Source organism: Manihot esculenta, chromosome 4 (genome assembly GCF_001659605.2).
Source record: "Manihot esculenta cultivar AM560-2 chromosome 4, M.esculenta_v8, whole genome shotgun sequence".
Lineage (NCBI taxonomy): Eukaryota > Viridiplantae > Streptophyta > Magnoliopsida > Malpighiales > Euphorbiaceae > Manihot > Manihot esculenta.
The window spans coordinates 2,048,378-2,073,741 of NC_035164.2; the positions used below are offsets into that span (position 1 = coordinate 2,048,378).

At 31.1% G+C, this 25,364-nt stretch overlaps 2 protein-coding genes across 4 annotated transcripts; one reads left to right on the top strand and one right to left on the bottom strand.

Moving 5' to 3' along the window:
* Positions 1-4,250: 4,250 nt before the first annotated feature.
* Positions 4,251-12,188, bottom strand: LOC110613738 (ABC transporter G family member 3). Of its 3 annotated transcripts, XM_021755014.2 has the most exons (13): positions 12,038-12,161; positions 11,729-11,855; positions 10,401-11,033; positions 10,209-10,288; positions 8,806-9,092; positions 8,159-8,330; positions 7,824-7,937; positions 7,415-7,543; positions 6,411-6,602; positions 6,175-6,261; positions 5,087-5,359; positions 4,758-4,865; positions 4,251-4,544 (listed from the first exon to the last, which is right to left on the bottom strand). In XM_021755014.2, the coding sequence occupies exons 3-13, from the start codon at positions 10,870-10,872 to the stop codon at positions 4,287-4,289; spliced, it is 2,172 nt and encodes a 723-aa protein (XP_021610706.1). In that variant the 5' UTR covers positions 10,873-11,033; positions 11,729-11,855; positions 12,038-12,161; the 3' UTR covers positions 4,251-4,286. The 3 variants fall into 3 exon arrangements, with proteins under 3 accessions (XP_021610706.1, XP_021610704.1, XP_021610707.1); XM_021755012.2 differs by lacking the exon at positions 11,729-11,855 and having other exon boundaries at positions 12,038-12,188; XM_021755015.2 differs by lacking the exons at positions 11,729-11,855; positions 12,038-12,161 and adding an exon at positions 11,569-11,676.
* Positions 12,189-14,494: 2,306 nt separating this feature from the next.
* On the top strand, positions 14,495-19,916 carry LOC110613480 (cell division cycle protein 48 homolog). Its single transcript, XM_021754636.2, has 9 exons — positions 14,495-14,624; positions 14,723-14,888; positions 15,519-15,747; positions 16,393-17,159; positions 17,435-17,656; positions 17,745-17,816; positions 17,924-18,205; positions 18,428-18,787; positions 19,474-19,916. Exons 1-9 carry the CDS (start codon positions 14,509-14,511, stop codon positions 19,762-19,764), a joined length of 2,505 nt encoding a protein of 834 aa, XP_021610328.1. The 5' UTR covers positions 14,495-14,508; the 3' UTR covers positions 19,765-19,916.
* Positions 19,917-25,364: the final 5,448 nt, after the last annotated feature.

Below are 25,364 nucleotides of genomic sequence, written 5' to 3' on the forward strand. Positions count from 1 at the left end.
CCTACAAAATGGCAGAAATTAAGCACAAAAGCCTAATGCAATTATCATCCCCTACCCTCTCCAAGGTCATGTAAACCCAGATCTCAAGTTGGCTTCTCTGAGGTTTCACCATCACCTTCGTCAACAAACACTCCATCCACTACCACACCTCCAAAGCCCATCCCAATACCGGTCCAGAGTTGTTCACCAAGGTCCGTGAATCAGGTCTCGACATCGGCCACACCACCGTACCTGATGGACTAGTCTCCTGTTGCCTGTTGGGTTCGACTGATCATTGAACCATGACCAGTTCTGCGCAGCTCTATTGCATTGTTCTCCGCCCATGCAGAGGAGAAGGTGCCTGAGATTGTTGCGAGAAGATGTTCGTTGTCTGATTGCTGATATCCTCTTTGTACGGCCTTCAAAGGTTTGCCAAAAAATTTGGTCTGCCCTTTAGGATATGTTTCATTTTCTTTTTCACTAGATTAATAGTTTAGTAAGAAACTAAGATCCCTTCTTCATTTTGTGATCAGTTCCTGGGAGGGTGCCATATATCACATAGAACCAAAAGGATTTGATTTCATATCTACAAGAAACAGATGCTACATCAGTTTGTCACCAAATTCAATGACACTCTCAAAGTTACATTCTGTACAATTGAACAACATCTCCATTCTGAGTGTCATTGAAGCAACTCTTATGAATTTGGTGACAAACAGATGTAGCATCTGTTTCTGGTAGATATGAAACCAAATCCTTTTGGTTCTATGTAATCTATGGCATTCTGCCAGCCAATTGATCACAAAATGAATTAAGGGATCTTAATTTCTTACTAAACTATTACTCCAGTGAAAAAGAAAATGAAACATATTGTAAAACAGCATACCTCAGCAATCAAAATGACCAAAGCAGGTTCGGTTCTGTCTAGAAGGAAACATGAAGCAGACCAAATTTTTTGGCAACCTTTGAAGGTGATGGAGTGTGTGTTATGAATGTGATGGAGAAACTTGGGGAAGCCAACTTCAGAGCAAGGTGGACAGCTAGGATTGCATGACCTTGGAGAGGGTAGGGGATGAAGTTTGCATGAGGCTTCTTGAGCTTATTTTCCGCCATTTTTTATTATTCTTTTGTTGCATGAGAGCTATCATGCATTTTGGATTATTTGTATAAGATTAGAGTTAGTTTTCCATCAGTTGATATTTTTTTATTTAGACTATTTTTTTAATTAATTTTTTATATCTATAAATTATTTTAAATTATAAATAATAAATTTATACATCATTTCAATAAATTTTAAGAAAAGTATATTAAGAAATGAAAAGTATTGAAACAATATAAATGAAAAGTATATTAAGAAATGTTAAAATTTATGGCTCTTAACTAACATTCTTAAAAGTGAAAAAACAAGCGGGTCTAAAATCTTTTAGCGCACAAAAATATCAAATTTTAATTTTATTTAAATAAATAAAGTCATTATTTATCAAAATTAAAGGTGTGAATTTAATTCTTTTTTATTTATTTAATTTTATTTAATTTGTTAATAATAATTTAAAAATAAATTTAAATTGAAAGATAAAATATAATTTTTTATCTAACCTCATTACCATGTAATGAAGTAAATTCTATTTTTTGGGCATAGAATGCAAAAATTTGAAGAAAAATAGACGGTCTAATTGAGGATATGAATGAAATTCTTATTAATGTGAAAAAAATCTTAATTTTAGGAGTTTTTGGTAAAAACATATGAGTGAATACATGATTGAGATTAGTCAATGACAGTATTCGATTTAAACTGAAAAAATTAATCGAATCGAATTAATTTTAAAATTTAGTTTGATTTTTTATGCAATTCGATTCGGTTTGATTTTTAATTTTAAAAATTTCAGTTATTTTGATTCGGTTCGGTTTTGATCAGAAAAAAATTAAAAATCTGAACCGAACTGATTAATGATAATAATATATTATTTTTAATAATATAGAGAAATTAAATTATATTAAGATTAAAATATTTTAATTAAATTTTAAAATATTAAAAATAAAATATAAAAAATAAAAAAAAATTATTAAAAATTAAAATCAATCAAATCGAATCAGATCGATTCAGTTCGATTTAATTTTTAATTAAAATTAATTTAATTTAATTTTTATAAATATTAAAATTTTAATTTTTAATTTATTTAATTCGATTCAATTTTAAATTATGATTACTAATTCACACTACCGATAAAAGCGGAGCTGACAATTGACAGCCACACTCCCACTGCTATGACAGCTACACTCCCAAGCAATATAAATACAAAAACTGTTACTGTCAAACCATTGGTACAACTAAAGTCTAGATTTTAATTAATAATTTGATTTTTTCTTTAATTTTAAAATATTAAAATTAAATATTTAATAATAAATAAATATATATAATATATAAAAAAATTTAATTTCTCAATTTTGCTTCTAAAATTTGTCATTTCATTTTAAAATTTATCAATCGAATTAATATTTTATAATATCACATCATTAATAAATAATAATAATTTTTATATATTATAATAAATAAAATATAATTATTAATTAATATTTATTTTCATAATTTTAAGGAGTTTATCTATTTTAAAATAATATCATTTCACGCCGTACCACACTATTTTAAATTCATATAAAGTGCTATATATAATATATTTTATTTTTATTTTTAAATTATATTTTTATATTTAGTAATATTATTAATTAATATATTTATAATAAATAAAATTTATTATCTTTATTATTATAATTTATATATAATTTTTTGATTTTTTATTGAGTTTTTAATTTTATTATTATTATTAGTATGTGACTTTTTAATTTCTTATAATTTTTTTAAAATAATATATTAATCATAATAAATAAAAATTTCAATATATATATTTTACTTTTATTTTTAATAATAAAAAAATTATAAAAAAGTTATAATTAATATTATTAATTAATTAGTATTATATATTTTTATTTTTTATGTGAATAATAATAAATATATGAGAAGTTCTCGAGTGCACAATTAACCTTCATAATTATATTATATTTATAATTTTTTATACATTTTTAATTTTATTTTTATATAAAATAATTAATATATATATTATAATTTATTTTTTTTTTTTTTTTTGAAATGGGGGATGGGGATTCGAACCTGAGATCTATCAGGTTTAACCGGATGCACTTATCATCAGACTAAGCCTGGGAGTGCTAATTTATTATTTTTATCATGGTTATTAATATATAACTTTTTAATTTTTTATTTTTGAATGAATTGAAATTATTATAATTAACTTTATTAATGATATTATATTACTTTTATTATTATTGTTAATATGACTTTTTAATTTTTTAATTTTAATAAATCTAAATTATTATTATTTATTATATTAATGATTATGATAATTTTGATCTCTTTCATTTTCTACAAAAATATAACCTTAATTAAGCGGAATCTTCTTGACACGACTTTATTTTTTCTATTTTCAATTAGTTAATATTTTGAAATCTTTTTTATTATTACCTTTATATCTAGCTGATAGAAAAAATTATTCAAATATTAAAATTTTTTTATTCAAATGATCCTATCCTTCCACTGTCACTAACACCATAACCGTAATTACAGCTGTCCACCACTATTAAAATTTAATAAATTTTATATTTTTAAAAATATAATTCCTTGAATGGAATCCATTATTAAATATTAATAATATATAATAAGGATCAAAATTTTTATTTTTTATCAAATTTATTAATGCATAATTTTATATTTAATTAATATATGAAATTTTTAAAATTTTTATTCTAAAAATTGAAAATAATGCATATTAATTGAATTTATAATTTTTTTTTATAATTATTTTTTTATTTTGAGAGAATAAATTATATATAAAATGTTTTTAATACCCTGTCATGCGGACAAACCACTAATTAATACAAAATCATGCACTATTGATTTTTCACATAAATTTGAATCACTGGATGGGAAATTAGATAGAGAATTATCCTAACAAAGCTACCCATGCCTACACCAAAGATTCCATATCTTAAATTTAAAAAAAAAGAAAAAAGAAAACGACTTGCACAAGTCAAGCACTACTATTAAGGAGAGACTGAAAATCAAGACAGAGAAATTTTAAAAATAATAATAATAATAAATCCAGGCCAACAACTCTTTAATTGTATGCATTTCTATATTTCATCATTTTTTTTTCTAACTAAAACAAGGCAGGCCAGAATAAAAAAGGGAACCATACAACTTGGAACAAAAACAACACTAGCAGTGCAAATTCCATTCATCTTGGATCGTTTGTATCCTGATTACAGCGGCAAAACTTAAGTACAGATTCATTCTTTCCAACCCGAAAATGCAGAACAATAAGCACTAGTATACGATATGCAATTGCCATCAGAAACAATACCAACAGATTTTCCCATTTCGAATTACTGTCGGAAGAGATATCGTATGCACTTCGGAGGGCCTGAATCCCAGAAATGGTCCTCACTTCCCCAACTGCGAACGAAGTCCCTAGGTACTCATTCTCCAAAAGTCCCTACATTGCAGAAATAGAAAACAATTCTAAACATTCCTTCCGAAGGTAAAACTTGCTTTAAATTTTAGCTAATTGTATCCAGAAAAGGTATTCTCAACACTGCTGCTTTCTAACAGCAGGATATTCGAATTCGAATAAGTCAGAACATGGCCAATTAAATCGTAAGTTTGCAAAAAGAAAGTAGATAAAAGATTGATTTATACGAATACTTGCCTGAATAGAGTAAGTGTGAAAAGCAATATAGGATATTGGATATGTCCACACTGGTCCTGGCAAAGTATTTCGAATTCTTAGATATCCAGCGGAAAGCATCATTACCACCTGAGATGACACAAGTACTCGGCATGAGACTTGGAGATGCCAAGTAATCACCACTCACGAAATCCACATATAAAATAAATCATGGGTGGTAAAAGATTGATCACAACAATCGTTTAAGCAATAGGATTCTCCATTTGTGCATGCGTACGTGTGTGCTGGAAAAATAATTAAACAAATAAATAAGTATCCTCAAAATTTTTATGTCCCAGAATGATACTCACATGCATTGATACCAGCGTCAAGACACTCCAGAAAACATGTAGCCAAAGGGAAGTGATAAGCAGCATTAATCCTTCATTTACTAAGAGACATATGAAGAAATTCAAAACGAAGTACATTAACAAGCTGAATTCGTCTCGTAACCCTATGAGGAAATAGAAGACTAGACTTGATGAAATGGAGACGAGAAACAGAAATGGGATGCTAGAGAGAAGCTGCCCAAGTAAAAAGACTAATGCCCCGGAATGCCTATTTGATTCTTCACTGGCAAATATCTGCAAAATAGGGAAACAGGAAATAAATCATGAAACAGATAAAACTAAGGTAACAAATAGGAGGTTATAAATAGAGAAAGCATGGTTTTTCAAAATATTTCAAGATATTATCTGCCAATCCTAACAATAATTTTTTCTTTTCAATTTCCTAAAGATAGTGATACCACAAGTAAACAAATTCAAACTGCAAATGGTACATAAAACATATTACATTTACTTGTAGTCAGCAAGAGATGTTGAAATAAACAATTGAAGCACAATTTCCCTCCATTAAGCATGATTCATTTTACAAGAAAGGAATTCAAAGATTTCATTTCCTGAAAATTTTACAAGATATAAAAAAAATGAACTCTTCCATTCCAAACAACAAATTAATGGAAAAGAACTGAATTGAATTAAATTCTTGTGAAATCTTTGATTCCAAATAAAGGGTTAATGCGACAATTTCATAGGCCAAAATGCAAGTATTACTGACAGCCGCCAGGTTTTTTTACTAATGGAAGGAGAATATTTACAAACCTATCTGTAATTACCTACCTGTGTCCACCCAGGATTTCTAATACAAATAAGATTTACATAATCTTTTCACGTCTGCCTCATTTACAAAGTTCCTACTCCTTGTTGGGGGCCTTATTCTCTCGTAAATTTCCCTCTAACAGTAAAGATCATCAACAGAACTCAAGATAATAATTAAGGAACAGAACTACATTGTTTTCTTGAACCATATTTGACTTATCCTTTACCTTGTACATAATATAAGTTGTCAGACTTCTTGATTAAAACAAAAAAAAGGATAAAAAATAGCAACTTAGTACCTTGATTTCCTTCAAAATTGAAGGTACTCCGGCAATACTTAGAAGCGAAGTGAATGATATAAATGTGAATATCGCTGCAACTCTTGTCTGAAATATGAAAGGAAAGAGATAAGTAACCAATTCTGAGCCTCGTCAATATTATGGACTACTGGATGCATATTCATCAACACATTAAATAAGCAGCGATGAACCAGAAAACAGATGCATTATTTAAAGTTTTATTTTAAGAAACTCACAACAACGGAAGACAAAGAATGCCCCAGGCCAGAAAATACTGTTCCAATACAGAGTGTGAGAAGCATATAAAGAATAAGACGAAGCCAGTAGTATTTCCAGTCCCTCGACATAATTAACAATGATCTCCATGTCAAAACTGCAACCCTAGTAGCACAGCTAGCTTTTCCTTTGCTTTTAAGATATGGACCCTCCTGCATAAGTAATCACATACGACAAAAGAGTTACTGAAGAATAAAAGATAAGAGTTAATAGGAGCCACGCATGCAGTAATGCTTTCTATTCAGTTTACATTCAAATTCAATGCAAACAATTAAAATCTAATGCAGGCAATACAATTGTTTACGGCAATTCTCAGGTTCAAAATTTTATTCAGAATAAAAGATAAGAGTTAATAGGAGCCACGCATGCAGTCATGCTTTCTATTCAGTTTACATTCAAATTCAATGCAAACAATTAAAATCTAATGCAGGCAATACAATTGTTTACGGCAATTCTCAGGTTCAAAATTTTATTCAGAATGGAAGTTATTAGTTGGGTCTTTACTGAAACCAGGAATAGACAAGAACAATAAAACATGTGCACATGCAAGACACAGAACAGGTTAGTTGTGGCTGATGACTTCAAGACAATGATAGGTTCTAAATCATAAACCGAGCCTTTTCCTATCTTTTGATTGTTACAATATAGACACATAAACCAACCAAACCCAGTTCCCGCTAGGCCTCTACCACTTAAAACCAAAACACGACCAACCAGGCATCTGGTCTAGATACCATGTACTGCTTGTGATGAAACAAACACCATAATAAAGGAACAGAACTGCAAAGAATGATAAATTTATTCCACCTGCAACCGATCAAAGAATGAAACAAGAACACCCAAATTAGGAACAAGACACTATAAGTGCCCCATTTAAGTCAATAATAATGTGCACAACTAAGACTTGTCAGCACGTGTATAGGCCCAAAAATAGTCTAATACAAGTTGCAACTCTCATTCATACCTTTTCTGTGAGTTTCAATATCATTGTTTCAACTGCAGCAGCATCTGCTGATGATTTGTACGTTGCTTCTAAGGTACGAATAGCAACAGCAGTATCCATATTTACTGATGAAAAGTCTCCATGGTCATCCTGTTACCAAGATTTCATGTATATCAAAATGGACATGTCTAAAATTGATCTAAATTAAATTAATTAATAGGATATTACATAAAATTATCCTGTAGGTGGACAAAAAGAAATAGTGTTGGATTCATTCAACCTCCAAATTGAAAAAATAACCATAGACAATAATATCCAACAACTTCAAACATTTGTCTCATTTTCATTTGCACTCTTCTTCTGTTTTAAAGAATCTTAATCATGTCATTCAGGCACAAGAATCACTATATTTGCAATAGTAAACAGATACCTGCCAATTTCTGCACATTGCTATTATCCTATCAAAATCTGTGTTTATTGCACGTAGAAAGTGATCAGAAGGACTTTGCATAATTGGGCAAGGAAATCCGGCATTTGAGAAGTGCTGCCAAAAAAGAAAGTAAATAATTATTGTTAGAAGATAGAAAGATCAGTACTCTTACCAACTAAATGAACAAAAAATGACAATTACAGTACTTGCTTAAATTCTCAATTAATGTTTTACGCATAAAATGGTCCACTTGAACCAGCCTTCACTAATTCCAAAAGTAAACTCCTTTATCCAAAACAGAAACAAAGGATAAGATCAAAATTTCAGTATCTCACCTGCAAGCAAGCCAAAGTTTCTCCAAAAAATAATGTATTTCCATTTGATAGCAGGCAGATCCGATCAAAGAGGCCAAACACTTCAGTACTGCTCTGGTAAATGGTAAAGATAAGAGTGAAACCAGTGCTGGCAAGTTTCTTTAGTGTAACCATCATCAGAAGAGCAGAGACACTGATCAAAGCAAAGATAAAAAAATTAGCTACAAAGTGACAAAAAAGTAAACACTACCTATTAACAAGACAAATCACTACAACCACGCATGGATAGTGCCAGACCATTTACCATGGATCTGAAAAAAAAAGGACAATTGATACTGTTGGATCCTAAAATTTGAACAGTTCAACTTTCCTACCGTCGCAAGTACTTCAACAAGTAGAGAAAGTGGTAGTCCATATTCATTCTCACATGCATAAATGATCAACCAAGTTTATTTGAAATGTTCCAGTACCATATAATCTACACTATTTACTAGGTAGACAAGTTGTTGCTCCTAACTTCCTGTCCATGAACAAGTATTACATTTCACTAATGTAGATAGCAGAAACTTATATAATTTATACATGGTAGGCCATGTAAATTGAATGTATTCAATTCGAAGTAAGACACTTGAAATTAAAATGGGGAAGAAAGGAGAAAATATAATGACCTGTCAAGATGATAAAGAGGCTCATCTATAAATAAGATATGGGGCCTCATCACCAGCTCCCGGGCAATGCTAACACGCCTTCTCTCACCATTAGGAAGGCCATTCATATAACAGTGGCCTCCAATCAATTTATTTGCATAATCACTCAAGGACATTGCATGGATGGCATCCTCTACCACACTCTTTTTCTGGCAGAAGAAACCAGGAAGTTGAAGCAGTGCAGCATAGTATAGATATTCTCGAACAGTGAGGGACCCAATCAGAGTAGTTTCCCTTTCAACAAAGCCCTGCAAATTGAAAGTCCATCTTTCATTGAGAAAGACAGCAAATTTTTGTTTGTTCCCCTACTGCATAGCAAACATTTTTTTGTAGCAGAAATTAACTTCCAAGATAAAGAGTGACCAAGATTACCATGAAATTTCTTACTATGTAGGAAAAAAACTTGTCAAGTTAATAGAGGGATGGACTAAGCTTCAAAGCTAGTTCAAGGGCGTAAAACCTACAAATTTCTCGTTCATAATCTTCATTACTGCCAACAAACTCAATGCCTAGAACTAGGGTTGGCTACTAGTTCAGGTTCCTGGAACAAGGGACCTGGGACCAGACTGCAAGGTCCCCGCAGTTCTGGTTCCACTTCTTATCTGATTCATTTTTTGCTTTGATCTGATCCAAAGGTTGATTTATTTTTCTTTATGTGAAAAAAAAAAAAGAAAGAAAAAGAGCTTGTTTGGAACTAAACCAGACCAGCTGGTTCCAGTACTCTTCGAGAGGAGAGAGAAAATAGTCTTATTCCTGACAATTTCAGTTCCAATTATCCCGAACTGGATCACAGCAGCGCCAACCTATAACAGACAGCCAGAAATGGGATTGTCCATATTGATTTTAAACAATGTTATCAGACATAGGCCTAATCACATTTTTTATTTGAGAAATGAAAAAAATATGAGCATCCAATATAGGTCAAGAAACAAATCTCTTTTGAGCTAGACACATGGCTAAAATTATATCAAATGTAGAATCGAGAATGCACATCAATTATCATGGAATTAGCAGTCAACATCTAAATTGGTAAGATTGCAGAATCTAGACCAATCTTCGTTTTTATTTATATTTGTTTCTCTTTCTTTCTTTCTTTTTTCCTTTCCTTTTCTTGGACAGCAACATAAATGCACTGCATTAGACTTGAAAGAGCTTATTCTTATAATAACTGGACCAGCTTTTGGCATATAAGAAATAAACTGATGTCAGCTCCTTGAGGATCTTTCTTTTAAGTGAGGATCTTTCTTTTTGTACCAAATAAATAAATAAATCATATAAAGAGAAGATCAAGTGTGTATGATTAGAGGAAATCAAGATTTAGAAAAACAAATAAATAAATTGCTCTCAAAAGACTTAGAACTTACATATGCACCATAAGGCAAGCGTGATTTTTTGCCATTCACAAATATTTCACCATACATTTTGGCTGAGTGATGCAACCTTCCTGAAACACAGAGACAAGCTTGTTCAATTCGAAACACAAAAAGATAATTAGATTTTAGAATAATTAATTCGGCCTTCAGCAGCTGTTCAAAACCAATATCAAGCTAATAAACCTGCAATAGCCCGCAACAATGTGGATTTCCCTGACTTTGCAGGACCCATGATTACTGTCATCGTCCCAGGCAGTGCATAACCACTTGAGCTCTTTACAACTTTATCAGAGTACTTCCTTTTACCCCTGATTGTAACAGTTAAGTCTTTCCAGACAACGGAAGATCCTGCAATCTTTCTCGCAACAACTGCATTCTCTGGCAGTGGTGGTGATGGCAATGAACCGCTATTGAGCTTTGACAGAGATGGGGAAGCTGGTGTTGCAGCAACATTGATAGAGTCACCCCCTTCCTCCACCCTAACATCGATATCTGTATCCTCCCATTCTGGTGAGTCCTCAAATGAGATTGGTTGTCTGAGTGAACCGGGCTTCCGCAAGTAAAAAAAGTTACTTGAAGGCACCCTGCTCGCAGGACTACTGGCTGAAGATGATGAAGATCTATAATTATCTGATTGAGACTGTATCTCCTCCATCTTCTACACTTTAGGACCTCAAACTGTCAAAAGCAACGTTACACATCTGAAAGAATGCTTAATGTGCTTTCCCAACTTAAAAGTCTTCAGCACTATTATTCACACATTTCCAACTAAAAGGTGACTGCCAGTTCCCCTTCATCCATGGAAAAAAACATCACCTGCATAACAAGTCAAGGATAATGAAACGAAGAAATGTAATTCCCAATGATAAATGCATGCACTTCGATTTTTGTACCACTACACGTTGTGCACAACAGACAAGAACCCATCAAAAAGAAATGCAAGATCGTTATTTAATCAATTTGCTATTTTGAAAAATCCACTGTGACAAATCAGTTAAATATAAACCATTGCGATTCTGTAAACAAAAACAGTTAAATGACGTTCCATTTGGACTGGCAGCTCGTATTTTAAAAGAAAATAAAAGAAAAGTAAGACACAGATATAAAAATAAATACCAATTCTAAAATCTGCTAACCACAAAAATAAACAAGATAAAATGAGGGAAACCCAACTAATATAGACGGACATCATTGCGTTCAAGTTTTCTTTCCCTTCTGTTATCTCATTTTCTCAGCAACCTAACAGATAGTAAGAGCGCAACTAACTTTCCTAGACCTTAACTTCCATAGAACACGACGACAAAAGTAAAATAAACAGAAGAGCAAAAACCCATAAGGGCCAAAACCCCACCTCAACTAAACTTAGCAAAAAGCCACTAAACCCCCGCTTTCGTTACTTCACTTCGATCCAACTAATCCAAGATCACGTAATAGAGAAAAGAAAAAAACAAGATAAACCCATTTCAGAACTCAAGTAACATTAACTCTTTAACTTGCTAAAAAACAAATACCTGGTGTGCCCAGTTGTTTAGTTGCGAAGAAAAATGAAGGAAAAGCTTCAAAAGATTAAAACTTTACAAACGGTCTCAGCTTCAACACTACTCTTCAGCTCATTTGACTGAGTTTTTTTTCCATTTGCTTTCAAAACAAACAAACACAAAGCATCCAATTTCACTTTTCCTTTCCTTTATATCAGTGACTAAATAGAATCCAATAACAGCAACCACATCAATCAAAAAGCAAACTCCAACAGTGAGATAACAAGATAAACCAATAGAAAGCTGGAAGAGGAGATTGTAGAGAGAGAGAGAGACAGAGACCTGGATCTGAGTGAAGAGATCGCGGGATGGATTAACGAGAAAAGAGTGAAATAGTGGAAAATGAGAGAGAGAGAGAGAGAGAGAGAGAGAGAGAGAGGCTAGTGTATTAATTATGGAAGTTCAGTGGAGAGTGGATACTGCCTGACCCGCTTTTCCGGGTTTTGTATGCGTTGTTGGATTTGCTTGGCATCTTTCGCTTTATCATTTTTTTTCCTTCTCTTTTGTCTTTTTCATTTTTTTTTCTCTCTTAAATGTTTTCTGTTTTCTAATATTTAATAATTATTTAATATTACTATTAAAATTATTACCATATTCAATAGCGAGTAATATTTAATTTAAATTAAAATAACGATTAAATTGAATAAATTTATTTTTTAATTTAATTTTATTTTTAAAAATTTAATTATTTAGATGTGATTTAATTTTAATAAAAAAATTAATAAAATTAAATTAAATCGATTTATTAATACTATTATATTATTTTAAATAAAATCATTTTCTACACTTTAATATTTTTATTAAAATTTTTATATATAAATTTATTAATAAAATTTATTTTTTAAATTAAAATTAAATAATAAAAATAAATTATTTTATTAGATTATATTTTTCATAAAAAATATTTTTTAAATAAAAATTAATTTCTGTAAATAAACACAAATTTATTTTTTACTTAAAAGATTATTTACGTTAAAAAAATTACGACCAATAAGATTTAAGAACCATTCTCTCAATCAGTGTGGAGGCAATTTTTTCCCTCGTATTTTAAAAAATTTAAAACGGAAAAACAGAAAATGCAGAGAGTTTTCAATAATTTTTGAAATGAGTAGCACTTTATGGCGGGTTAATAGAAATGATTGCGTTTGACCCGACCCAAATGGCGTGTGGGTCACATCTGAAAATTTATATCTTTCAATCTGCTAAATTATTACTCGCCAGACGATTCTGCTCAATAACAGGACATAAAGCCAAGATGTTCATACTTTAAATGCCCTACCACTCATTACGCAATTAATATATATTTTCTTTTAAAATAAATAAAAATAATTATAAATCAATGTGATGAACTGCTGCCTCTAGTCTGGATGGCAAGGAAAGCATCTGTAGATTCTGAGGTTTCAAGATCAAATCCCCTCCCCTACTTTATTCCCTTTTCTTTAATAAAAATAATCACATATATATATTTAGTTTTTTTTTTAATACTGCCAATAATTTTTTGTCAAACTTAAAATTTGTTAAAGATTTAATTGATCGACTAATAATGCTCAATTCGATAATCAAAATTACTATTTTTATTTAAATATTTGAACCGGTGGCAATGTGCAATCTCTTCGTAGATTTTAGCGACCGATATAATATTAACATTAAAATTATACATTTATTATTTAATTTAATTTTAAATTTTTGTTAAAAATCTAAATGAGTTAAATGATATAATTGTTAAAAACAAATTTATAATCAACCTTATGTTAGGTCTATAGTTCATTCATTTTAATATTTTATTTAAATTTTAAAAGTTAATATTGTTGATTATTTTTTTATGATATTAAGAAATTATCGCTATTATTAACGATCGAATAATATAAATATTATTTTAATATAAATTAAATTATAGATTTTAAAATAAAAAATAAAAATATAAAATATTTTTTATATATTTTTTTAATAATATTGAAATAATAATGATTATGTTTCATAATAGCCAAAGTTTAGCTACCACATGTACTTCATTATTGTGGAAATATATATATATTAAAAAAATAAAAATAAAATAAAATCCTAGTCTTGGTTATTGGAAACTTCATGGATAATGATTTGCCTTGCTATTCAAGGCAAAATAATAGCTTGCCATAAGCGTCCTTTTCTTTTTGGTAATCACCATAATTTATATTGACTATTTGCATATCCATTTACGAAACTACCCCTTTATTATTTAATTAGAAAAAACATTCCATTAATAGAAACTATGAAATTACAACTATGGCGGTACAGTGACAATCATTCCAAGCCCAACAATATAAGCCCAAGGCTTTATTTTCATTTTAAATTGAAGGAAAAAAAATAAAAAGAGAAGAAATTTTATTTTGAAAATTGTGAAATTATTTTTAAAAAATAAAATAAAATAATTTTCCTTTCTATTATTTATTCAAAGCTAAATAGAAAAAATAAATATTTTTTATTTTAGTTAATGTCCTAAGCTTCCTCTAAAACTATCCAAACAAATCATTAAAGAAATAAATATATGGATAATAGATTTTAAAATTCCTAATTACATAAAATTTCTTCCACTTTTTCTTGTCCCGATAGGTTTTCCCTCTTATGACGAATGAGGAATAAGACAATCCTATTACGGTCACGGATCTTAATCCCAACAGGAGTTTGAAATTGCCAATCCGTAAATCCAATCATAACTTTCTATTTTCTACAAACAAGATAGGCTCTCCATCCAACCTCTCTCTCTCTCTATATATATGTACACACAAACTAGCACGGACTTTCTTTTTCTTTTTTCTTCGCCAAAAAAAGCTCTACTTCTACACGATATTCCAACGAGTACGATGTCTCACCAAGCGGAATCTTCTGATTCGTGAGTTAACTCGTCCCGTACCTCCATTGATGTTGATATATTTACCTTATTTTTTAAATTGAGGTGCTAATTTTTCTGATTATGTGTTCTTTCGGCAGGAAATCGGCGAAGAAAGACTTCTCGACGGCCATTTTGGAGCGGAAGAAGTCTCCTAATCGGCTGATCGTTGATGAGGCTGTTAACGATGACAATTCCGTCGTTTCGATGCATTCGGAGACCATGGAGAAGCTCCAGCTTTTCCGCGGTGATACCATTCTTATCAAGGTATGTACAGATGTAGTGCTTATGTTAGAGATTAGGGATTGAATTTGTAAGCATAGTGTTAGTTTTTGTGATAACTATTCCTAGGCTGCTGTGCTAGGGTTATGGTTTGGATAGTCTTTTGTTTAAGGGTGTTTTGGGTGTTCTTTTGTTGTGGAATTATTTTTTTTCTGTTGTTGATACATAGTGGGATAGAATTTGTAGTGATACTATGAGCTGTTTTCAATTTCAATTTGAGGTTTAGAGTTGGGCTCAGTGTTTGAGATAAACTCCACATCGTAATAATAAACAAAAAGGAAGCAATTTAGAGGTGGAGTACTTTGCTATTGCTATATCAAACTTCAGTCTCTAGGCTAACCTACCCCATGCCTTCATAGTCATTCACAAGCGAAAGGTTTTCATATTGAGCAGAGAGTAAATGGTTACTCATACTGATCAGAGTATATTGTTATAAGCTCTCTATCAATTTTACGTTTTATCTGTTGTCATAAAGCCTTATTACGTTTTTTAAGTTTGCTATCAGTGATTTCGGAAGTAGAGGCTTTTTTTATTTTTATTTTTATACTTTGGTTGAATTCACTGGCTGCTTGCTCTTTTGACTTGTTTATAAGTTTTAAATAATTTGGTTTGCAGGGAAAGAAACGGAAGGATACAATCTGCATTGCTCTTGCTGATGACACCTGTGAGCCGCCCAAAATCAGGATGAATAAGGTCGTTAGATCTAACCTGAGGGTTCGACTTGGAGATGTTGTATCTGTGCACCAATGCCCAGATGTTAAGTATGGAAAGCGTGTCCACATACTGCCCATTGATGATACCATAGAAGGTGTCACTGGGAATCTGTTTGATGCATACCTGAAACGTAAGTATCATTCCTTTCTCTTGATCATTGTTTTTGGCTGTTTGTATATGATCTTATGCTTTAAAGACATCATCACATCAAGTCTTGTTCTAGTGTTTGGTTAATTTAATGATAGTTAGGACCTATACTCCATCCATATTCTCAGAAAAAAAAGTTACTTATACTTCTAATGAACACTGGAATCACTAATTTTCATAATCATTATCTTGCTTGCACAAGCACACTAAAATTATGAGTTAGGAGAGTTCTGATTTTGAATTATCTTGTCTAGCTACTTGAGGGTAGTTTGTAGTGTTTTTACATTCTAATTGCAGGGATCTTTTAGTGGAAAAAGCTTTACCAAATACCACACAAGTTCTTGTCTATGATGTAGAAATGGATTTATGTCTTTGTTACCTAGTGAGGTCCTTTGTACACACTAGTTTTGGACCTTTAGAATAGGAGCCATAAATTTATGGGAACTTCTTTCTTTTCTTTTCTTATTAAATTTTAGGCCAACTGGAAAATAAAACCAAACATTTGTGTCATTTCGCTGTTTTATCCAAATGTTTCAATTTTGACCAATTATCCAAACATTTCAATTTTGAAAAAAAAAAAAGAGCAAAAATTGGAAATAAATTAGTGTTGCTTGTTATGTATTTACAGCTTATTTCTTGGAGGCATATCGCCCAGTGAGGAAAGGGGATCTTTTCCTTGTTAGAGGAGGGATGAGAAGTGTAGAGTTCAAGGTCATAGAAACTGATCCAGGAGAATATTGTGTGGTCGCGCCAGATACTGAGATTTTCTGCGAGGGGGAACCTGTGAGAAGGGAGGATGAGGACAGGCTAGATGAAGTGGGATATGATGATGTTGGTGGTGTTAGGAAGCAGATGGCTCAGATACGTGAGTTAGTGGAGCTGCCGTTGAGGCATCCTCAACTTTTCAAATCAATTGGTGTGAAGCCACCAAAAGGAATTTTGCTATATGGGCCCCCAGGTTCAGGAAAGACATTGATAGCTCGAGCTGTTGCTAATGAAACTGGTGCATTTTTCTTCTGTATCAATGGTCCTGAGATAATGTCCAAGTTGGCTGGAGAGAGTGAAAGCAATCTGAGGAAGGCATTTGAAGAAGCTGAAAAGAATGCTCCATCCATCATCTTTATTGATGAGCTTGATTCAATTGCTCCCAAGCGTGAGAAGACTCATGGTGAAGTTGAAAGACGGATTGTCTCACAGCTTTTAACTCTTATGGATGGGCTCAAATCTAGGGCACATGTCATTGTGATTGGTGCCACTAATCGTCCAAACAGTATTGACCCAGCTTTGAGAAGGTTTGGAAGGTTTGATAGGGAAATAGACATTGGTGTCCCTGATGAAATTGGGCGCCTTGAAGTTCTACGAATCCATACAAAGAATATGAAACTCTCTGACGAGGCGAGTCATCTTTAAACTATTTGTTTCTCTGTGTTTATATGTGTATCTTAAGGACTTTAATTGTTTAGATGAGCAGATTTAGGTTGATGTTTCTAACAAAGCATTGCCATTGAAAGGATGAAAACTTGTGTTTCCTAAAGTAGTTAGATTTTTGGAATTCATCACCTGCCATGCTTCAGTCATGAGCTAATGTTTCTACATTAGTATCCTACTTTTTTCTGTTGTTTGTTTTTCTTTGTTGGCAAGTTGACAAAAATGGTTTCCTATTGTTCCAGGTTGATCTGGAAAGGATTGCAAAAGATACCCATGGCTATGTTGGCGCTGACCTTGCTGCCCTATGTACTGAAGCTGCACTCCAATGCATCAGAGAGAAGATGGATGTGATTGACTTAGAAGATGATTCTATTGATGCTGAGATACTTAATTCCATGGCAGTTACAAATGAGCACTTCCAAACTGCCCTTGGAACGAGCAACCCATCTGCTTTACGCGAAACTGTGAGTATTTCTGGGAAGCTCCCTCATGATACAGTGTTGACCTTTTCTGTGCTGTACTCTAATTTTTGAACAAAATTTTGACTGGCAGGTTGTCGAAGTGCCCAATGTTAGCTGGGAGGACATTGGTGGTCTTGAGAACGTTAAACGGGAGCTTCAGGAGGTAATACTACTGCATTATTTTTCTCATGTTTTATCTAGTTTATTGTTCTGATATATTTTGGTGCTTGAAATTCATTTTCTTTTCTTTTTTTTTTTTGCACTGCATAGACTGTTCAATATCCTGTTGAGCATCCAGAGAAGTTTGAGAAGTTTGGCATGTCACCTTCAAAAGGTGTCCTCTTCTATGGCCCACCTGGATGTGGAAAAACCCTACTGGCTAAAGCAATTGCGAATGAATGTCAGGCAAACTTCATAAGCGTCAAGGGTCCTGAATTACTAACCATGTGGTTTGGTGAGAGCGAAGCCAATGTTAGAGAAATTTTTGACAAGGCCCGACAATCTGCACCATGTGTCCTTTTCTTTGATGAGCTTGACTCTATTGCTACTCAGGTTAATTTTTCTGTTGCTTTGATTCTTTATTCAGCATATTCTTATCTTGATATAATATATTATTCAAAAAGTTCTTGTAAGTTTGTATTTTAGAAGATTTTCTCAACTTGATTATTATAAAATGGGTTTCTGCTAGTGACTTCCATTTTGCAACCTAATTATTTTCTACTTGGTCTTTTGGCTTTGTCTTATGCTTTATTCCTTTTCCCTCCATTGTTGCAGAGGGGAAGCAGCGTTGGTGATGCTGGTGGTGCAGCTGATCGAGTACTGAACCAACTTCTCACTGAAATGGATGGCATGTCGGCAAAGAAGACTGTTTTCATAATAGGGGCCACCAACAGACCCGACATTATTGACCCAGCACTCTTGCGTCCTGGCCGACTTGATCAGTTGATTTATATTCCTCTTCCAGATGAAGATTCACGCCATCAAATCTTCAAAGCCTGTCTGAGGAAATCACCTGTCTCGAAAGATGTTGATTTGAGGGCCTTGGCCAAGTATACTCAAGGATTCAGTGGAGCTGATATTACTGAAATTTGTCAGCGGGCATGCAAATATGCCATAAGGGAGAATATAGAGAAGGTATCCTACTGTCTTCCGAGTCTGTTGCCTGATTTGTATTAGTTTTTTCATTAAAGTTCCCTTGCTCTCTAATCTTTAGACTACAATCTATGCATACTCAAAAGGACAAAATGGCAAAAGGCTATTTATGCAGTTGAGGACTGTTTTTAGAATTACCCCTTTTTCCAACCTTGTTCTTCCCTGGTTTTTACAAGTTGCATTTCACTTGCCACTTGGAGTAATTTTTTTATCAAGGGAAATTGACTATTTAGTTCCTGTGTTATAAGAAAACTCATTAGTTGGTCTTTTGGTTTTGAAAAATATATTAAAATGTCCCTGACATTTTAAGAAGTTTATTGATGAGTCCTTCCATTAATTTTAATCGTTAAGTATTGTAAAAAAGTATAAAATACCCTGGATGCAAAGGGACTGATGTATAGACTTTTTACAAAACTGAATGACTAACTAATGAGTTTTTCCAAACCATAGGGGTTAATTAATAGATTTTTTAAAACATTATTGGGACTAACTAGTGAGTTTTTCTATAATATAGGGACTAACTAGTAATTTTCCGTTTATTAATCTGGAAGAGTGCTTTCCATGTGGACATTCAACTACTGTGAAATTATTCAGCTTACAATCTGTTATGTGAAGATGGTGTTAGCATTGGGGGTCATGCTCTAAATTGAGTTTGGGAATTATTGCAGGATATTGAGAAAGAGAAGAGGAGAAGTGAGAATCCAGAGGCAATGGATGAGGATGTTGAGGATGAGGTGGCTGAGATCAAAGCCGCTCATTTTGAGGAGTCGATGAAATTTGCTCGCAGGAGTGTAAGTGATGCTGACATTCGTAAATATCAAGCATTTGCGCAGACATTGCAGCAATCTAGGGGATTTGGGACAGAATTTAGGTTTTCAGAAACAAGGAGCAGTGGTGCAACATCTGATCCTTTCACAACACCAGCTGGTGGGGCTGATGATGATGATCTCTATGGTTAGGTTTTCTATCTACTCAAACACTTTTCCTTTGCCAGAATACATGACATTTGTAGCTTTTGGTTAAAGACCGGCAATTAGTTACTGGGTAGAAGAGTAGCAGCTGTTAAAAATTTTGCTTTCTTGTAATATGGAATTTAGTGTTTCACTGTTCACGCTCATGTCTCTTTTAATTTTCTCTCTCTTTTTTTTAAATGTTTGGAAAGGTAGGAAATAAAAATGAAGAAAATAAGTTTATTTTTCTTTCTTTGAGAAAGATTGAATGGAGAGGAAGTTAATAAAAATACTAATTTGCCCTTGATGTATAAATTATATTTTACTATGACTTGAAAAAATTTATAAATAATAATATTGACCAAAACTGTTAAATTATAATAAATTTCAGTATCTATGAGGGAGAAAAATTGGTTAGCTTATGCAAATATGATAGATATAAATGGAAATAAAGGTAGTAATGTTCATAATTTCTCAAGTAATGGTGCACTTTTCTTCTCTATTAAGTTATTTTCATCTCAAATCCGAAATAGAGCAAATTTTCTTCTCTTATATTTTCTCTCTTCAATCTAAATAAAGAAAAATGTATTTTCAAGTTCATCTATCCTGGTTTCTTTTCATTTTCTCCTTTTCCCTCTACGCAAATAGAGACTTAAGGATCATATACAAGGGCAAGGAAAAACGATTAGTGCGTTTGAATGAGAAGAAAGAAAAATAGAAGGCCAATTAGGCAGAAAAATAAAGTTTTATTAGTTTATGTAAATATATTGAGGAAAATATTAGAAGAAAAGTTATTTTCATGGATTAAATAACAATTTTAATTATATTTAATAAAGCACAAGAAGTATAAAGATATGTTTGTGATTTTTAAAAAATTTCCTCCCACGCACTTTCCTCGAGAAAATTTGACTCAACTATATATCTTAAATTTTCTTTCAATATCTTCTCTCCTCCCTCTTTTCTTTTTACCCAAACAAAAATTGAATGGAAACTAAAGTTATTTTCTTCTTAAATTTTCTCTGCTTCCTTAGTTTCCCTTCACCCAAACATGGTATAATCTCATTTTATTTGCATTAATTGTAAATATATATATATTAAAAATTAATCTAGGGTTAAGAAACTGTTGTTATCTTAACATAAATAGTTAATTTCATCATCATTTTCTTAATGAAACAGAAAAAAAAAAATCAATAATTCATTTAGCATTTTATTGTTTTTGAGAAAAGAAAACTCTCTTGTGAACGCTACCTACTTATGTAATGGCATTAGGGACATACACAAACACTTCCATAACAAATTTAATAAAAGAGAAATTCATCATTTGAAGCATACATAAAAAAATAATAATAATAAATAATTGTAAACTTTCTACCTTTCTTCAAAATTACAAAATTACTTTAAATATTCATATTCGAAAAATTCCAATCCAGACCAAAGTATATAAACATCTGGTTAATGAAAAAATATTAATATATTTATATAAATAAGACCTACCATAATTTTAATATATATATTAATGCATTTGCAATTAATTGATTGAGTGTATACACCCGACTGCAGAGTAGACTTATCCAATATATATAGGCTTTAGTGTCTGAAATCTTCATGAAGCAATAAACAAGTGATCAAGGGTTCTCAATTATCGCTTTATCAGAGCAAGAACCAAATGGCTGGCTGTTGACGTATCTGCTAGGAGCCGATGAATGCCTGAACCCTTTTGGCAAGCAACCGTTGGCTGCATTTCCACCAAAAACTGGTTGCTTGTGAGGCCTCATTTTCACAAAATCTCCACCTTGTGCAATCAAAGGCCTCATGGTGCTTGGAACACTTGGGGGGATCACACGTATACCCTGCACAATAGAAGATAACAGCAGGAGACAGTTGAACAGAAGAGAGAAGCTGATTCTTCTTGTGGGCATCTCTCAGGATTTTAGATTTTGATTGATGATTTCAAAATTCAGGTGATTTTGGGTAATTTTCTGAAAGGTTTTATAGGAGATGAGTAATGGAGGTGGTGATGAAAGTGGCCTTAAATAAGCTTGTGAGTTGCTGAAGAAAGCAGATAAGACACAGCTCATGGCATTACTTAGAGAGTGTGAGTTGGTTGAGGTGGGTTTCTCTTTCTTCGCTGTGGAGAGTGAAGATGCTCGTGAATTCTTGTTAATTGCACCTCCAACTTTCTCCTTTAATTCATCTCCACATCTAACCTAGATTTTTCTTAATTCATTTTCCTATGACTTAATTCTGAAAATATATTTAATTTTAAATATATTAACCGTGAGATCTATAATAATAGCAAACTCTAATGGCATTATGATAAAAAATTTATAAAAATAAAAATATTAGATTTATACTTAAATTATACAATATAATAAAAAATATTAAATTTCATTTTTTAAGTCTAAATTTAATTTTAAATTATTATTAAAAGTCTAAATAATCTCAAATAAGACCAATAAATTAAATAAACCGTAACTCATACTTTAAAATCATAATAAATAATAATTTTATTTGACATTTTTTATAATAATTTAATGAATCAAATTTAAATTAAAAATCGAAATTTAGTATATTTAATCTTAAAGTTAAAATTTAATATATTTAATATTTACTATATAATTTAACAATAAATTTGACATTTTAGCCATTTCTTAAATTCATTAGATTTGGTGTTTAAATATTTAAAAAATACAAAAAGCTTAATTAGTAAATTTTTAAAAATTTAAAAAATTAACTGTTTTCAAAATTATAGAAATTAAATAATAAAATAAATAATGATAAATTAAGAGAAATATTTAAATATTAAATTTTTTAAAACGTCACGATATTTTAATATATTTTTAAAATTGAAAAAGATTTTATATTATAAGAATTAAATACTAATTTTTCTATAATTTATTTACAACTTCGCATTGAAGCACATGGATCAAACAATTAATTGAATTAAATTATGGTCACCGATCCATAGGACTTGAAGAGAAAGTGTTTAGGAAAATCTTTAAACCGAATCTAAATAATTTTTCTCAGTTCCAAAATTAAAAGATTATTAATAGAGATTAATGATATGCTCTCCCAAATATAGAGTAATTTGATTGAAGCTTCTGCTCCACCTTCAGCTCGTGATTCTCATTATTGCTTCCTCCAACTTCATGTAATAAAAGCATTAACTAACCAAATTAACAGAACTTTTTTAGAGAAACTAAAAAAAAATTAATAAATTTTAAATCAATGATACTATTCGTCTCTCAAGACTTTTATACTACAAGTTATTTTTTCTTGTAAAAATTATTTTTCAAAAAAAATAAATAAATTTAATTCTCTTTTTACCCAGAAAATATAATTAACATAATTAAAATAATAAATATTGGTTGATCTTTCACTAGATTACTAACTTAAACGACTTAAATTATTAAATTATTTTTAAAACTAATAAATTTTATTTTTAATACATATTAAATATGAGTGTTATAGTAAATTAATAAAAAAATTATATTTTGAAAAAAATAAAATAACTTATAATAAATGAAAAATTACAATACAAGTCTCAAAATTTACTCTCCTAAAGTTTGAGATCCTGACTTAGCCACTGATAGCATACTTCATCTTGAAAACTCAACCACTTGGAAAACCACCCTATAATATTAATTAAATGGTAATTATATTATAGAAAATAATTATATAATTGATAAAAATAAAAATTAGTAATTAATATTTTTTTTTAATAATTTTAAGATAATAAATTTATATTGCTGCTCAAATACAACCTTAAAATATAATATCAGTGTTAGGATATCCATTAATTAGAGTAGTTGTGGGTGTTAAAATGGGAAAAATATGTATATAAGGATTCTTGGTTGAGCTTTAGGTTTCCTAATAATTTATACTTTGATGGGTTGCTCTTAGATTCCTTTGTTTGTTGGAGGTGGTGGATGGAATTATGAGAAGTGGCTTGATTGCATTTATTTTTGTTCTAGAGGAGGTTTCTGTAATTTACCAATGCATTAATAGTTTTGTTAAACCACTTTTCCAAACTTTTCAACTCATTATAAATCCTTACATTTAGAATTGAGCATTTTATCAATTCGATTCAATCTGATTCAATTTGATTAATTAAACTTTTTGATAGACTTGTTATTTTTTACATTTTATTTTTAATATTTTAAAATTAAGTTAAAGTATTTTAATTTTAGTTATCATTTAATCTCCCTATATTATTAAATTACCTTTAATCGATCACTTTAGCTTTTATCGATTTTTTATATGATTAAAATCAAATCAAAATAATTAAATTTTTAAAAATAAAAATTGAATTGAATTAAAAAATAAAAATTAAATTAAATTTTAAATTAATTCAATTCGATTGATGTTTTTTTATTTAAACCGAATGCTACTCGCTCCAACTTATATTTATGATTTGGTGTTGCGAATTTGCTTAGGTATTAAAAGTGGATTCTCTTTGAACGACCAAAACTGTCATGTAAGGGTTTGTCTTTCAATCCCTTTGAGCCTCTGATTGAATAAGTTTAACCAAATCAATTGCTCGGTTGGAAACATTAATTCTAATGTGGCTGAGCATCAACTTTGTGAACTTCAATCGGTTGAATGATTAGTGAGAATCAGCAACTCTTTGCTATGAAAACATTAGATACCGTTTTTGTCTATGTACGAAATTATTAATGCTCGCCATTTAATAATATGATATTACCATTTTATATTATAATTTTTTTATTGCCATTTAATGATATGATATCATCGTTCCATATTATAAATTCACTCTCCTTTAACCATTTGTCAAGTTAACCTTTTCATCTTGAAATTGTGAAGAACATTAATTGAGTTAAATAAGTTAGACCTGAAATAATACCCAAAGATCATCAAGAAATGGAGGGGATTACGCCAATAGTAACTCCCACAAGCAGCTTGAGCCCCAACAAGAGAATCATTGCAAGATAGCAATTGGAAGGGAATTTACTCGGCCAAGCAAGCTAGATACAGAAGGCCCCTCCTAGCGTTTGGAGAATCCGGAGGGCCACAACCTGCCCATCATTCCATAGTTACAAATCCATCGAGGTTCTATCCGGCAATAATTTATAAAATAGTGTTTAGTGTTTCGACCTTCAAAACACTAATATTTAATTATTGAGATATTAAATTATGAAAAACTATTTCTTGTAACATTTGATTAATCACTACCGAATAAAATAACTAATACTTATTATAACAGTTATTATTGCAAACATGGCTAAAAAAGGCAAGCAACTATGTTCGCCATACTAAAGGTATCCGCAATGACTCAACCTCTTAACTTTGATTAAAATATTATAATTCCATGATATGAACATTATGCCCATGCTCTATCAGTCCAATGTGCATGCATAAACTCAATCATTGAGATAATCTCTTGGGCTTCATGCTCTTTCTAATTCTACAAATGGAAATTGCACGTATGCCTGCATAACTCTAATACGACAAAGAAGCATAGACATGAAAGATAAAGCTACTTGCATAGTTATTCCAATCAATATTGAGGCCATTTTAGTTCCAGATTAAGAAACAAGCTACATACCATACACCAATTGAAAAAGAATGTTGAATGGAGAAGTTGGTGT